Below are 17785 nucleotides of genomic sequence, written 5' to 3' on the forward strand. Positions count from 1 at the left end.
TAATTTCTTTATGAAACTATCTATTTTTCTTTAATATTTCTTATTTTCTTGTAATTCTTAAACCAAATCCTTATTGTCAGTTTCTGTATAAATCGAAAACGTTAAAACATGTAACATTATACAGATGCGTATATTGTCATAAAACACTTCTGAATTTAAATTAAAATAGCATCAAATTCTTCTACTTAAACGTTTATATGCAGTCAAGGCTAGTACATACGATTATTGCCCAAATTAATCTTTTACGCACACTCTATCATCACATTTAAAAATAGCTTTTTACATCACATCTTAGTACTTTGTTAATAACGTCAAATTAAGCCTAGAATTATTTGTAATAAACAAGGGATGTTGTACCACGTATCTCTTATAACTACATGTTATAACTACTCTTATAACGGACGATAAACAGTTCTTTTAAGACTAAAGCATGGTAACAATACAGAAAATAATTGCATTTCACTTATGAAAATTTCTGGTGTTTATGTTAGAAGGTCAAACGTTTAACACAGGAATTACCAATAAGGTCCATAAATACCCCCTCGCCATCTTTTTAAAAACGTCTTTCTAAACTGTTTATCCATTGAATACTTCATTGATTATTACTTTGCTTTAGGTTCCGTAACAACAAGTCACACAAAAATATAAACAAACATGTCATTAATAACAGAATAAATCCCATTTTATAAAGTCGCTCATTTCCTGTTTCTTAAAGACCCGACATGATCCCGTGTGCTCGACTCGCAATTTGAGTGTCTCAGGCTTGAATCCACGTCTAACTAAACATACTCGTCCTCTTAGTTTTAGGGGCGTTATAATATAACGGTCAATCCCACTATTCGTTGCAAAAAATAGCATGGATGGTGATAACTAGTTGCTTTCCCTCTAGTCTTACATTGCGAAATTATAGACGACTAGCACCGATAGCTCTCGTGTAACTTCACGCGAAATTCAAACCAAACTTATTTTTAAGTAGAAATTGACTTTTTTTTCTGGCCAGGATTTTATACTTGATATTGTAATACGAAAAAAAAATTCTAAAATTACTCGGTGTTATGCATCATAAAGACACCACCAATAATGAAACGGTAAAAAGACAAGTCGGTATTAGAAGGTTACGTATATGCAAGTTTCTTGGTATGTGAGCAGACGGTATGAATTTTACAAACTTAAACATTCATACGTAAGTAAATTTGTAAGCCGAACACGTGTGTAAGATAAATTTATTCATATAAGTCTAACACATTCATTTTTCCCCCACGAAAGTCACGCGAAAATTAACATCTGTCCACTACAATTTTCCCGTTGATGTAGCCGTTTGAAATTTCAAAGACATTAACGTTATTTTAAAATCGTCTTCGTAAGCTAGTATTTACATTTTATGGTTTGCTTAATTTCCTTGTAAGAAATATATAATAAATATGTACTTAATTTAATAAAACATCAGATTTATTTCTCACTTAAAACTACAAGGAATAAAGATTTTTTTTCGTTAAGTGGGTACAAAATATTTTGTATAAATATATATCTACATACATATGTAGAACGTGGATCTTAACAAACTGCCCAATAAAGACAAACGAAACAGTTTTACAAGTAACACAAGATACTTTTCTTCAAATTTACATTGTTTTTGCATGATTGTTGTATCAGTATATTATAAATATTCATAGTGTCAACCATTGTTACTACTGCGTAAGTAACTTTAAGTCCTTATACAAAATTCGTTTTGCATGAAATGCAACCACTATCAGTATTCTGGGTATTCGGATGAATCACTGTCTGACCTGTACATATATTTATTCACAGATAGGTTAAGGCGCAAAAGACCAAATCATGTGATTGTCATACAGTTGATTTTTGTTTAGATACGAATAATATTCCAGTTTTCTTAAGAACAGATAAACATTTTGTTCAATGACGTAATATTCATATTTCAATGGGTTTTTTTTCTCTCTGTAAAAACCTGCATTACCAGTTCGTAAAATTATTTACAGTAAAGAACAAGACGAGCATAGTTGCAAAAGCATAAATGGTAATAACTAAATTTTAAATAAAATATCTCAACATTTTAGAAATTGTTAAAAAAAACAATAACACATTTAGAAACATTGCACTGAAATTTCAAATAAAATACTTAATTCGTAGAGATCAGCATCAAAAGACAATTTCACAAAATAAAAACAGATGCAAGTTTTAATTGATCAGTTCTTCGCTTCATACAATCACGTCACCAATTTCACATTTTAAGTTTATAAGTACTTGATAATTCATTTTGTCAATCAATCATTTTATAACTAGCAATTTTTTGGTTTTAAAAAGCGTATAAACCTGGTCGTCCGGCGGTTTAGGCTTAACTAAACTATTTTCAACACATTTTGATATTGTAAAGATAGGATGCTATAAATTATTTTAAGTTTAAAATATAGTCATATATAAATACTTTTTATCAAACAACTTTAAATATTTTGTTCGTATTTAATATAGAACGCTCAAACCTTATATTTCTTTTCCTGGCTCTGTCAACGCTACCTAATTATTTATATAATAAACATAAAAGTTATCGAAAAATACAAAGTGGCGAATCAGTAATGACATTTGTCGTGTTGTCAATTAAATTTTTCTAGTTGTATAAACCTATGTCATTCTAAAAAAATTTTTCCCCTTCACGAATACCGACAAAAATTCTAAAGATCCAATGCTAAATAAATTTTGAAAGATATGTACTTTTATAAAAAAAAATTACCTTTCGTACATTTTCTCTCTCTAAAAAAAAAAGAGAAAATACCTTAATTCATAAAGCATATACTTCACATTTAAAAACTTGTACAAAACTTACGTATGAGATCAATACACAACTATATACATCATTTTACACTCATAACAGAAATAAGACTCCAATAATCAATACAAACGACAAAGAGACATGTCTTCACTTCTCCATAATCACAGACAAATACTTTCGGCATCCTGTATAATAAAAAAACAAAATAATAACAACAAATACGACTTTCAGTCCAACTGGCACTGGTTATTTTTTTTCTTTAACGCCTTTCTCCTTACTTTTCTCCAATCTGATAACCGAGGGGCACATTGAACGATCATATTCTCCAAAGTCCATCTACCGAAAAAAACATATTCGGCAACTCCTGCTTTAGTAGCGCACTTCAATGGTCTATGAAGTACAGTCTTCTTGTTATTGCCTTGAGCGGAATTTAAAATCCGAGATTCTTGACTATCTCGATATATTCTTGTTATTTGAACTGCTAATTCTGATCGCTGGAGGGCTTTATTGTGGTTCAGGTTACTCACTTTTCCTTGTAAGACTAAAAAGAAAAAAATAGGATGCGATGTTCGTTTGATAAATATTAAGTTACCGGTTTTCACATTATATTAAGTGAAAGTGTTAAAAGTAGAAGTTTATTAAAAATATGCTTTGCTGAATAAAGTTCGGGTTCAGTTATGGGGCGTGGTAACAGGTAAGGGCATGTTCCAAGTCACGCCCACTTGCCAATCAGGTTTGACCTACCACTCTAATACGAATAAATTAACCAAAATACACATATAATTATTTAATTACAGCTTTCACTGTATCTTAAAATTTAAATTAATTACCTTACACACTCAATTTTCTAACTAAAGCGATTTCAGTTTTTAGATTAAAACCTTCATTTGAAAATATGAAAATGAAAAAATATACACAATAAATTTTTTTAACCTGATAGATCATAGTAAAGAGGGCGAAATACTAGCTTATTTTATCTAATCTGTTTTTGTTTTTTTTCACTGAGTTAGCAAATTTGTATATTATCCTACCGAAACTGTAGTAGTGAAATATTGCGATACATTCTGGAGGTACACGTACCTAATGAATTAATTATTATTATTTTTATTACTGTCATAGATGATAGTTTTTACTGTTCACATGTTTTTTTCAGCTGAATGAATTCAACTGAATGAACATGTTTTGTTGGAGTAAACGTTCAAATAGTTAGTTATTGATCATATGACATTATTGCAAGTATAATACATAACGATATTTCATTAAAATAAGATAATAAAGGCAGTAAATCTGATATTAAACGTACAGCTGGAGAGATGTCATCAAATGTATCCCTCACATACAAACTATAAGCCTCAACAACAACAACCACTTATAGTCCAATCTCTCTTCATTTCCGTGCTATATCCAAACAAGATCTTGATAATCATGGTTTTCCACAGATGTTTCTACTTGAGGCACAAAGAATTTCCAATGTCGATACATTCATACGTTTAGACAGACTCTTGACATAAGTCAATCTCTGTTGTCCTCGGTCTTTTCTTCCTTCAGTCCTTCCAGATACAACCATACTTTCAATTTCTTCTTTCCTTACGACGTGTCTGATAAATTCTATCTCTTTCTTATGTTAATTGGAAACTTCCTTCTGCAACCTACTCTTGACAAAATTTCTTCATTTAAGATGTTTACTGTCCAAAATACCTTGAAGATGCATCTTAAGAACCACAACTCAATTGCTTTAATTTTCTTTCCCAAAAGCAACATGATTATAGTCCAGCACTTGGTGTAACTTAAGTACCAATAGGCACATGTGGTCAAACCCTCAAGTTCAGGAAGTAGGCTTAAACCTGGATGACCTGGTGAAATTCTATCCTTGCTTTCTACTGTTACGCTAAGAAATTGTTGAAAACAGGAGATATTCCGCTTGAGCCTAAAGCAGCGTAACTCCTCTTTAATTATTACAATTTTAGTGTGACGAGAAAATCAACAACTTCTAACGACTCGCGCACTTCAAGACTACAGATTAACTAAAACCAGACAGACTTAAATCAACAACTCCCCTTCTACGTATAAAGCTCAGCAACAGTCAAGCCCTTCTTGTGCTTCTACTAACCATAACCAGGACTAAAGAAGCAACATCAGAAAGGGGAGGTACGGTATATCCTTTTTCCGGTGTTTAAAAATGGGCGCGAAATTCACAAAGATAAAACGGAAAAGTTAAGTACTAGTATTCTAAAACATTATTTGCCGTCTATAAACTTAAAACATATTACCATTAGTACGTTAGTATGGCTCGAATATACCTGATGTTGTTGTGATGTAGGTGCTATACATATAATAAATGCTTATGAACAATACATACTATGGAAAGAATTAATTTAGTTACTCACTAAATGGCAAACGAACTTTTTATTATACTATGAAACTCTTTTTTTCCAATAAAAGTAGATTTTACAAAGTTCTTTAATGAAAATGAAAAATGTTTTAAATGTAACGCAAGGAATAATACAATGTACATAGCGAAAAAACAAACGAAAAGACTTAATAGCATCTGTATTCAGAAAGCTTTATATCATGAAATAAATCGTGTTTTACAATAATTATATACTTCAGAGATTTACAACTTTAACGAAATACTTTAATACTGTAGCCAACGTTAATTTTACCTGTAAACTGAAGAAATTATTTCGAAGGTCTTTTAAAGGTACTATTTATGTCTCCTAACAAAACAGTAGGTGTTAGAATAATTTGATACTACACTTAATGTCCCCTGTTGAGACAGCGTTAAGTCTTCAGATTAACAACGTTAAAATCAGGAGTACGAATCCCTTCGGTGGACACAGCAGACAGCCCAATGTAGCTTTGCAATAAGAAAAACACATAAACACACACTAAACTTAATTTTCTGAACGTTTTAAATTAAAAATTTTTATACTTACCAAAGTCACTGATGCAATAGTACCTGAGCATTTCTTCCTCTGAACATGGACGGCAGACTGTGAAAAAAAAACAAAAAAACACTAAAGGTTTAAGTCTTATACAAATTTAACTATTAAGAAATACAAGGTAGTTTCTAAGGGGAATATACGTTAACGCTCCACCCCAGGCGAGAACATCTCTGGTACTTCCTTCCAATATAAATATTTATATTACATATTACGATATTTTTTCGAAAGTTAGTCTTCAAGATATGAATAATTTGTGAGTAGGCATAGGGCATTTATTACGTGAACAGTCCCTCCAGGTGGAAGAAACATTGGTGTCGAGAATACATAATTTTGATTTTAATTAACGATTTTAAATTGCAATAACCTTATGAATTATTAATTTGACATGTACTAAAATACAGGATAAAGTACTATTGTCAGAAAATTAATAAAATGTTCTTAAATCTTTGAAAACATTTATTCGGTGTTAACTGTTATACGTTACGATAAATTTGAAATAAAGTCACAGCATTTACTTGATGGTTTGTTTGTTGGATGTCGCACAAATTACAATTTATAATAACCTGTATATTCCCAAATACTAAACTTGTAGATAATAATTAAATTACATCATAAATTAATTCAGTGGAATGTCATCTAAATATGTTCATTTGTTGTTATGTACAAAGTTGTACACAATGGGCTACCTGCGCTCTATCCACCACGGGAACTGAAACCCAATTTTTTGGAGCTGCGGTGGTTTATTTTGAAATCGCGCAAAGCTATCTGCGCTAGCCGTCACTAATTTAGCAGTGTAAGATCAGAGGGAAGGCAGCTAGTCATCATCACACACCGCCAACTCTTGAGCTACTCTTTCACCAACGCATAGTGGGATTGACCGTATATTATAACGTCCCCACGACTGAAAGGGCGAGCATGTTTGGTGTGTCGCGGATTCGAATCTGCGACCGTCAGATTACGAGTAGAGTGCCTTAACCATCTGGCCATGCCAGGACTGAGATGATTACTTAGATTTACATATGACAATACCAGAAGTGCCTTGGTAGGTTTAATATATTGTTGTCGTGGCGTGTTTTATTGTTGGGTGGTTTATGTGAATTATTCTTGAAAACAATATAAATTATACGGCTGCTTCTACGGAACATCAGAACAAAAAATAATACGAAGTCTCGTCCAAGTAATGATATATAATTAATTAATTTCTCTAATAACTTTTTATACAAGCTACATTTTTTATTCTCTGGTCGGCATAAGTTCACAAAACGTTTGGATAGAAATTCAGAGAATTTAAGGCTAAGTCACAAATTAACATGCTTGCAGAAATTTATTCACCAACCGATCAATAACAAACATGCTGAATTGGTAATGATTAACTAGCTCTAAATTAATCAGTCTCATAATTTTATATTTTACTAGTTTTTATGTGTTACACGAAACTTCTAGACTCATTACACAGTGTAAAGAAACCTATAGTGAACGAAAACACCAAAACAATCTCTTGACAAGAAACCCACTTGAAATAAAAATATATCTCAGAACGGCTGATATGGGTACTAACTCTGAAAATAACCTAGGAAAGTCAAAACGTTGTTCTCTGCTTATCAATAAAAGTGTTAATACCCATACCAGCCGCTATGAGATACATCAAAACAATCTGAATATGGCCTGTAACATGACAGTTACTTCTGAAGAAGTTGCCCGATATTTATACTGTGTTATTGAAAGATTTCGTGACGCCCGAGAACATTAAATAACTTTTTAAAAGTGTTCACTTTTATAAATACAAGTCTCGGATATTTAAACCTAACTAATTCTGCTTAAATAAGACCAAAAGCCACGTAAAGAGAGGCCAAAATTTGCCTGAAAGCTATCAACACAAATATGTAGTCTATTCAAATTTCAGCAAAAAATAATAAACAAAACTAACTAAATAATGATACATCCTGTTAACTCAAGATTCATGTAATTCACAATAAAAAATAAATAAAACATGAAATAGACCTGAGAAACATATAATCGTAGGACATAAAATTCATTAAAGCACAATAAACCCTAAAACATTATAGCATAGGATTACTCTTCAAAATTCAAGACTAACAGCTTCTATACGATTTTATATATGGCCCGGCATGGCCTAGCGCGTAATCCGAGGGTCGCGGGTTCGCGCCCTCGTCGCGCTAAACATGCTCGCCCTCCCAGTCGTGGGGAGTCTTACACTGCTAAATTAGGGACGGCTAGCACAGATAGCCCTCGAGTAGCTTTGTGCGAAATTCCAAAACAAACAAACAAACGATTTTATATAATAAGCACAAAATGCTGCAGTACCTTCAACCATTTACGGTAAAGAACCTTGAATCAGACATACTGGTTGTGCATGTTCTACGACTATTTTTCAGTGGAAAAGGTGAACCATTTAGGCTACACAAATAACACTTCACCCAAACGTGTTTCAATGTATGATAATTATATGCCGTTCTTCATAAATCAAAATAAGTCTTCAGCCAAAGTTTTGTCTAAATTAATAAAAATACGATTCAACCCCACGTTAATATTTTCTCTTCGAAGCAAGAAATCTTTAAAAACGTTTTCTCCAGTGCATTGTCATAGATATGAGTATCACATGGTTTTACAATTAGGCGCAAGTGCGTGACACAGTTCGAGAAATTTGCCGAATCGAAAACCTAATAATTTCATTTCTGTAAATCGGTTTTGAATAGTTAACAACCATGCCGTTTATAATATGCTACTTTTAACTTTTTATTTGTTTGTTCCTATTTGTTTATGATACAGCGATAAGTTCACGCCATAAAAGCTTTATCACTGTCTCCATGTAGTGTAAGATGAAATATAAATATATTTTTTCCTTGTTACGATAACTATACATCATATTTTATCAACACACAAACAGGTAGAAACTGGTGTTCGATTCACCCGCGATGGACAGTTTGTGTTAAAACAAATAAACCTTTCGCCCGATATCAGACCTATTCAGGTTGTCTGGGATACGACAGGCATGGTAGTTACTTGAGATACAATTTATATTATCAAATCACTTGACAACTGTCGGCAAAGAAAATTTTTTTATCAATTTCATTTATGTCACAATTACATTAGCTAGTCATTTTCGCAGGTACCAATTAAATTGGATTAAGATACGTTGTTGGTGTCCCTCAGTGGCTCAGCAGTTTGTTTTTGTTTTGAATTTCGCGCAAAACTTCACTAGAGCTATCTGCGCTAACCTCCCTAATTTAACAGCGTAAAGCTAGAGGGAAGGCAGTTAGTCATCACCACCCACCGTCAACTCTTGTGTTATTTTTTCCAACGAATAATGAGATTAACTGTAACATTATAACGCCATCACGGCTGAAAAGGCGAGTATGTTTGGTGTGACGGAAAATCGAGCCCGGAACCCTCAGATTGCGAGTCGACTGCCCTAACCACCAGGCCATGGCGGGCTGGCTCGGCAGTAAGTATTTGGATTCACTTGGAAAAAAGCAAAAAACCGGGTTTCGTTACTCGTGATTGGCACAATACAGATGACTCGTAGTGAACCTTTGTGCTTGATAACGAACAGGTATTGCCAGCATGTTATAAAACAAAATCTGAAGACTTAATGGTGTGATTCTAAAAGCCACTTTTATTACATGTTTTTGTTATTGTTTTTGTTTTCAGATATAAGGATAATTGCAGCATTGAATTCATATCATTTTATTATCTATGATCCAGGTCCAGAACACCAGTATCTCTCTCTGGACGTGCGATGACAACAACTCTTGCTTATCAAAGCGGAACATCATAACTTAAAACTATACTACACAGACTTGTTTCATCCCATCAACCATTTGTGGTCTGTAACACACAGGCCATGAAAATAAGCCTATGAAACCCCAGAACGTTACAGATAATCTAACAGATGAAAACGTAATGATGTTAAGATAGTATTATATTAATATAGGCGTATATAATAAAGAGATATTTAGGTTAGTTCAACAACCTACCAATAACTCATGTATGACGTAGCGGTAACAACTGTGTAGTTTTAGTTTCGTACCTGTTAAAAGGAAAGCGATACTGTCTGTAAACGAGTTACTTTTACCGAGGGGGAAGTGGCCCTTCACGATAGAAGTGCTGAGTCAGTCGTAATTATCTTATCATAACAACTCTTCACAAATCGTTTGTTCTTTTAAACAAAGTTTCTTGTAATGTTAACTTTGAAAATCATTATTGTGCAATAAATCAGTTACAGTTGTAAAGCCATGGCATAAAATGTCTAATACGTCATCAAAAAAAAATTGCATAATCACACCTCGTGGGGCCAGCGGAGTAAAGTATAAGAGGGACCCTTAAACCATTACTGGAGGGTCCCCCAAAGAAGCTGGAGGGTCTAGGGGTCCATGGACTTTATTTAATTAGTGAGATGATCCAGGAATCATCACCATTTGCTTTCTTTTTTGTATTTTATTTCATTATTATTGATAGGTGTATTTCTTGGATCGAAAGTTTAATTTCGACTAAATCCATAAGTTAAGTCTCTGCTTTCATCAAAGTTTCTATATTACAACTTGTTCTGGATATGTATGCTATTTACTACGGCCCCCCGCTTGTACAGCGGTATGTCTACGGATTCACAACGCTAAATTAGGGGTTCGATTCCCCTCGGTGGGCTCAGCAGGTAGCCTAATGTGGCTTTGCTAGAAAAAAAAAAACATATTTACTACGTCTCAAAGTTACAGAAGTTCAAAGTAGTAGTGTATGCAATTCACGTCTATCAGCAACGTATTTGAGTAACTGTATTCTTTCACCAGAGTACACAAAATCTGTATCTTGACGACGTCAGTTACTACAGAGGAACGCAGTACTAACCGGTAAAGCCAAAACTCCAGCAATCACCGTTGCCTTCCTTATTTGTTTCGAAACTTCACACTGTTCCTCATTTTCAAAGGATAGTGAGATTTGACCAATACTTTTATTACACTGCCGCTAAAAGTGCAACGTGAGTTGCTGGACAGCAGATCTGATTCAGACTCTAGGTGCGCTAATCATTACGTCACACCTTCGTTGTTAAACATAAATGTAATAAAAATACTAAACAAAATGTGTCATCATAAGAGCCACGTCACTGTTCATAAGTTCTTCTGAAACCCTATGCGAATTGATTCAATATCACTTGAATGCATCAAGAATTAATATATATGTGTGTAATGTTTAAACACTCTTCATATGATGAAATAAGTTTACGATTTTTATTTTATAATAAAACAAATGTTTACTCCCTGAAACATTGGAGAATAATTCTTTATGTGGTGTCTAAATCTGCAAATTTATTGGAACATAACTGATAATTATTTTTGATTTTGTTTGTTTGTTTTTTAATTTCGCGCAAAGCTACACGAGGGCTATCTGCGCTAGCCCTCCCTTATTTAGCAGTGTAAGAGTATAGGGAAAGGCAGTTAGTCACTACCATCCACCGCCAACTACTGGGCTACTATTTTATCAACAAATAGTGGAACTGACCGTACTATTATATTAACGTCCCCTCGGCTGTTTGGTGTAACGGGGATTCGAACCCGCGACCCTCAAATTACGAGTCGAGCGCCTTAACCCACCTGGCCATGGTGAGTTTCTGCAGCAATTGAATGTAAACCATCAGGTTATGTATTCACGTTCTGCACGCTATTCGGACCTTTTGGGTTATGTCCACAACATATTGATGACTTGTATGTGCTAGATCAGGGGTGTGCAATAGGCGGCCCGCGGGCCACAACCCGGCCCGCCAAGCCATTTAGTGTGGCCCCAGTTGTTGTAATCTAACCATGTGGCCTGATCTGTAATCCAACGCAAATGGAATATTTCTAAAAGCATCGATCCTACGGGATTCCCAGGCTTCGACTCGACAAACTTCTAAAATTATCTTTGCTAGAGAGGAGCAGGCCGAATTCGATTGGTCGGCCTCCTTAGGGCATGAATAGGTGACGTGCACTAGCACTATTGTCTACGACTCAACGTCATGTCCTGAACCTCGCCTTCGCCCGCTGGCGACAATTTTCCCTAACCTCTGCTGTCCGTCATTCATTATTGGTGAAAATTTTATTACTACAAGGGATTGAAGGTAAATTGATTATTATTTAGCATATTGTTGTGACTTTACTGAATTTATTAAAATTTTTGCTTTCAGATGCATTTGATTCTATGTACAGTGTGACCTCGTTATTCGCGGGGTTACGTTCTTTACCCTCCCGCGAATAGCGAAAAACCGCGAATATTGGATGCAGTTTTAAAACGTATATGTATGCGATTATATACTATATGAAATGCTTCCCAAACACTAATGATACTTATACTCATTGATGCAGTAATAATGTAGCAATATTGCATACTGTTATGTATTTCATTAATTTTACCGTGCGTTACCGGGCTGTGCTTTGCCGTTTGCGTTGTTGGGGAAGCTGAGGCAGTCAGCCAATAGCAGTCAATCTTGTTTGGTGAAGACGACAATTGATAAAACGGCTTGATTGAGTAAATACAACAGAAATCTCCTCGAAAAGCCCTTTCAGTCTCTGTGACCTACAAAAACGCAGTTCGCGCATAACCCGCGAATATGCGGGGCCGCGAATGGCGAACCGCGAATAGGCGAGGTCACACTGTATTTTGCTATTCTCAATTAATTTAAGTACCGGAAGTCTATGATCGGGATGCCAATTTAGAAACATGTGTTTCTGTCCATAAGAGGTTCCATGTGTAAATAAATTCTATGTTTTTTCTACTTTGCTATTTTCGTGAGAATAATTTTTGTTTTGATTTCAGGGCTAGTAAAATGTCAGCAGTTAAGAAACGAAAAATTGATGATGAGGGAAGGTTATTCAACAGTGAATGGTGCACAAAATATCTTGTTGTCCCACATAATCAAGGTGTTGTCTGCCTCGTCTGTCAAACTACAATTGCAGTCATGAAAGAGTACAATATTAAGCGACATTACGCAACTAAGCACTCCTCCCAGTTTGATGAAATTGTTGGTCAGGCACGAAAGGACAAAATTGAACATTTAAAACATCCATTGAAAAGCAACAAGGTGTTTTACCACTTTCAAGAAAAATTCAGAACTGGTGACAAAACTGAGTTTTAAGCTTTGTGAATGTATGGCAGAAAAGGGAAAGCCTTTCAGTGATGGAGAATTTATTAAAATTGTTTAACAATATTCACAGAATATGCATGTTCAGAGAAAAAATATTTGGTGGAGCAAACTAGCCTTTCCGCTTTACTGTCTCACGCAGGACAAAAGATCTTTCAGAGGACATCAAAGAAACTTTGAAAGAGAGATTGAATTCGTGTGAAGCTTTCAGTCTGGCTTTGGATGAAAGCACTGATATCAATGACACATCCCAACTTGTCATTTTCATCAGAGCTGTTACTGCAGGCTTTGATGTTTTCGAAGAGTTTTTAGATATGGCAAGCCTTTCCTCCACAACCACAGGACAGGATATTTGTGAACAAGTGCTTAAGGTTGTAGAAAAGTTTGAACTGAATCCTTATAAATTATGTGGTGTTACAACAGATGGTGCTCCTTCCATGACAGGTAGGACAAATGGATTCACCAAGAAATTTCTAACTGCAATTGGAGCACAAGACGTAGTTGTAAGCCATTGCATTATTCACCAAGAGAGCTTGTGCACCAAAGTTCTGGATTTTGCAGAAGTCATGAAAAATGTCGTCCAATGCGTAAATTATATTCGAACACGAGGATTAAATCATCGACAATTTAAAACTTTTTTAGATGAGCTGGACAGTGAGTATTCAGATGTTTTGTACTTCTCTGCTGTACGTTGGCTTAGTAGAGCTGCTACTTTGAAGAGATTCTGGAATCTGCGAGAGGAGATTAAGTTCTTCATGGAGAGCAAACGTCAGAATGTGGACTTCTTGAGCAATGAGAACTGGCTGAATGACTTAGCATTCCTCACAGACATTACACAGCATCTGTCTGATTTAAACTTAAAACTACAAGGGAAAAGTCAACTTGTGAATAAGTTGTTTGAGCATATTTGTGCTTTTGAGAAGAAATTGGAACTTTTCCAGGTTCAGTTGAGAAGAGCCATATTGACCCATTTTACATGTCTTGCAACCAGGAAACTGGAATTTCCTAATCTGGATTGCACCAAATATGGAACCAGTGTACAAAAGCTGCGTGATGAGTTTGCAAACAGATTTCCAGATTTCAGACAAACTGAAATTAGATTGAAATTGTTCGCTCAACCTTTTGATTTGGCAGTGGAAGACAGTCCTGATGATTGCCAAATGGAACTCATTGAACTGCAGGCTGACATGGACACTAAAAGGAAATTCTCTGAAAACAGTTTGCTAGACTTTTACAAACTCTGTGTACGTGAAAAGTTTCCCAATTTGTCCCGTCATGCACAAAGAATTGCCTCCCTTTTTGGTAGCACCTACTGCTGTGAGCAATTTTTCTCCAAAATGAAGCTCATCAAAACCAAATGTAGAAGTCAGCTGACTGATGAACATTTGACCAGTCAGTTAAGAGTGGCAACTACTTCTGTCAAAGCTGATATTGACAAGCTCTGCAAGGACTCTAAATTTCAAGTGTCGCACTAAAATGATCACTCATGCAAAAATATAAAATATTATTGCTTGCATTTTGAGAATTTTTTTTTAATTTATTGTGCATGTAGACGAATAAGCTTGTTTTTTAAATGGCCCCGCTTGATTGATGAAGTTGGTTATATGGCCCACCGACGAAAAATGTTGCACACCCCTGTGCTAGATGGTGCGATAAACGAAGTTTGTAACTACTGTGGCTGCAACTCTTTCATAACGTACAAAAATGAATAAATATCATCTTCTTTTTGTGTGTGTAAATATATTGAAGTTCGTATTTCTGTTGGGGTTTTTTTTTTTAACAGTTAAATAATAATCATCACATTCGAATAGCTATGGCCGAAATAAATTCTGGCACAACAAACCCAAAGTCTGTTTTGCAAGTAATTCCATGAAAGATACCAAGTTTGGGTGTAAAATAACTCTTTTTTAGTGATTATGTTACATGGTAAGTAATTATCACATTTCTCCAAGGTAGGTAACATTAAGTTTTGCTAATTAACTAATGTAATAGGTCATTTTTCAATGTACCTATTGAATAGGAACTCCTCAATACCCTGACACAAGGGCCAAAAGAATAACATTACTTTCTTCCTGAAAGACATTACTTCTGGTTTGTCTTTAATTCGATAAATATGAATTTCGACCACGTTTACTAAGGCTCATAAAAAAAAGTCCGGTAATTGAAGTCTTCAAAACTATACAACCACTGAAGACGGACATTAAAATGTATACGTTATTGTATACTTATTTTTTAAAGTTTTGAAGCAACTTGCATATGAAGTTTTTCTTGCAGATTTGTAGTAATTTTCATCTAAAACAGATGTTTCTAGCATAATGTTGAAAGAGATTCAATTGAAGAATTATCATTAGCTAATTCCAGTTACCGCAGAACTTATGGAAAACGGGTGGAAAGTGTCACAGGACGCCATAAGTTGATTACATTTCACACTGTTTATACGTGTTTCGTCAGAAGGTGTTGTAGATCTACCATGTGCCAACTCTACAACTATGCTACATAATAATGAAGTTATCTATTGAAGAACTCCTTTTGTTAAACCTGTTGACACAAGTAGTGTAAAAATGGAAAATTTATTGTTCATGTTTTTGTTATGCAAATAAACTACGTAATCGCGGGAAACCTGACCTTAGATTTTAGCGTCGTAATCCGTAAACTTGCCGCTAATACATCAGGGAAGGAGGATAAAAAATGGAATATTTAACCTAATGTGCGCAACCGGACTATCGGCCAGATTAGAGATCCAGTATGACCTGGGTATACAGTCGTCTACGATTCTGAAATACTGGCTAGAGACAAGGCAGAGCTAGCCTGTAGCACCTTAAGTGCCTTGCCGTGGTTTTTGAAACGAAAAATGAAATTGACTGTTACTTTTATATCACATTTACACCTGAAAGTATAATGCACATTTAGAGGTATCACGTCTGGATCCACAGTCCAACACACCAGCCACTAGCCTAAGCTTGAATAGGTTAAAAATACGAAAATGTTACTTAGAAATGAGTAAATCGTGTTGCCACAGAAACACGCTCAGCATAGTATATTGTTCGTGACGTGTAACCACAGTCAAACGGGATTAGATAGAGAGCTCTGATATTGGACAAAGGGCTTTGTCGACACTGATACACCAAGTATAGGATGTTTGAAGTACTATTATACATTTTTCTCTCTACTTTCACCCATAATGTCTTAGAAGTTATTTACGACTACAGACAATGAAGTCAAAAATATAGTACGTAATGTCTAGGTGTTTTGACCAAAGAAAGGTTCTTGGGTAAACCCTATATTAAATACCTTTTTTTATGTACACTAACTTATTTGACTACCATTCAGGGTTGCCAAAGTGCAGGTGCTACTTCCATCTGTTGCTTTAGTCAATGTTTTGAGAATTTCATCAACTTCAGGTAAGTTAATGGAGAATATAATAATTTATCAAAAGTCAAACAGAATGGTAAATTATATATACAATTATTCCTCTCCGGAATGAACATTTTGCAAATGGGGGAAAAGACTTGAGAGCTGTGGGGAGAGGGAGGGATTGTCTCACTCACCATTAGCGAGATTTTCAGAGTAGCATCTGGATATCCTGTTTAACCATCACGAATGTCCTCACAGTAATCCACACCAATAATTCAAACTGTTTGTACTAATACTTAAGGCGTGCCTCTAAGCTTTGAATTGGAAATGATCGTTTTAAAGGGATAAAAAGTGTTGAAAACACGAGGGATTCTATACATTAAGCTATAGAAACTTTAACACGTTTCTGTAAGCTTGTATGATAGACTGGTTCACTATGAGACATGTATCCAGATGTCATTAGGTAGCACGATGGTTTGGAAGGGATCTGGATTTTTATGTTTTATCCGACAAAAAAAAATGTTTGACAACAATGTCTAATCTGAATTTCGACATTTCAATACGTTTTGAAACTAGTGACACACTGTAGATCTAAAGTGGAATGACCTGTAACTTGAATACCTGCGGAATTTTCTCAAAAAGATAAATCTCACTGACATAAGCACTTCTGACATTGTAATGACACTAACATCTTTCCGATACGTTAGTTTAAATGTTTTGAAAAATAACAGCGCAAGCGCACTTCATATTATACAACAAATAATCAAGGTGTTAAGAGAGTACAGTATATGGATGTGACATCACTAGACAGTTTCTTAATAAACCAGACATATTTTAAGTGCGTATGTACGTGTGTGGTTTTTATAACAAAGCCTTATCAGGCTATTTGTTTTGTCCACTGAGAGGAGTCGAACTTTTAATTCGTAGAATTACTACTGTCCTACCAGGGGACCATCTTTGAAGTCTAGGCTATACAATGTATGTGCGACGTGTGTCTTGGCTATTCTTATCAGATGTAAAAACACTTTGTGAAAAACTAACTTGAGTAATATCATTCGGCTAGACATTGTGTTCCAACAATTGCTAAATAATACAATGTGTTGTTAAACAATGTGTTCTAATAATTGTTAATCGATACCCGTGGTGGGCAGTGCACAGATAGCCAATTGTATAGCTTTGTGCTTAATTCAAACAAAACAATAACTGTTAAAAATTTAAATAATACATATGTTATTAAATAATTTAAATAATACATGTGTTACAAAATAACGTGTTCCAATAATTTATTATACTAATACAATGTATTGTTAAATATATGTGTTCCAATAATCTATTATAAAAATATTTACTTTTTGTCTATCCTAAAAATGCACGTGCAGTTCATTTCAACAGATGTAAATTTACTTTAACATACATTTTTGTACAACAATATCTTAAAAACTTATCTGCTAGATGTTAAAAAAATGCAACGTGTTATTAAATAATGTCATCCAGGAACTGTTTAAAAATAACGTTCCCAACATTTCGTGTGATAGGTCAAACTCCTGAACAGTTTCGGTTACAAGATTATGC

At 34.6% G+C, this 17785-nt stretch overlaps 1 protein-coding gene across 2 annotated transcripts in view; it reads right to left on the minus strand.

Annotated features, from left to right (window-relative positions):
* Positions 1-1431: 1431 nt before the first annotated feature.
* LOC143224967 (meteorin-like protein) overlaps positions 1432-17785 on the minus strand; it is a 47661-nt gene continuing 31307 nt past the window's right edge. For both annotated transcript variants that reach the window (XM_076453526.1, XM_076453525.1), the window contains exons 3-4: positions 5722-5778; positions 1432-3326 (exon numbers count right to left, since the gene is read on the minus strand). In XM_076453526.1, coding sequence (XP_076309641.1) covers positions 3013-3326; positions 5722-5778 — 371 coding nt within the window. In that variant the 3' untranslated portion in view covers positions 1432-3012. The remainder of the gene's footprint in view (positions 3327-5721; positions 5779-17785) is intronic.

This window comes from Tachypleus tridentatus, chromosome 9 (genome assembly GCF_004210375.1).
Source record: "Tachypleus tridentatus isolate NWPU-2018 chromosome 9, ASM421037v1, whole genome shotgun sequence".
Lineage (NCBI taxonomy): Eukaryota > Metazoa > Arthropoda > Merostomata > Xiphosura > Limulidae > Tachypleus > Tachypleus tridentatus.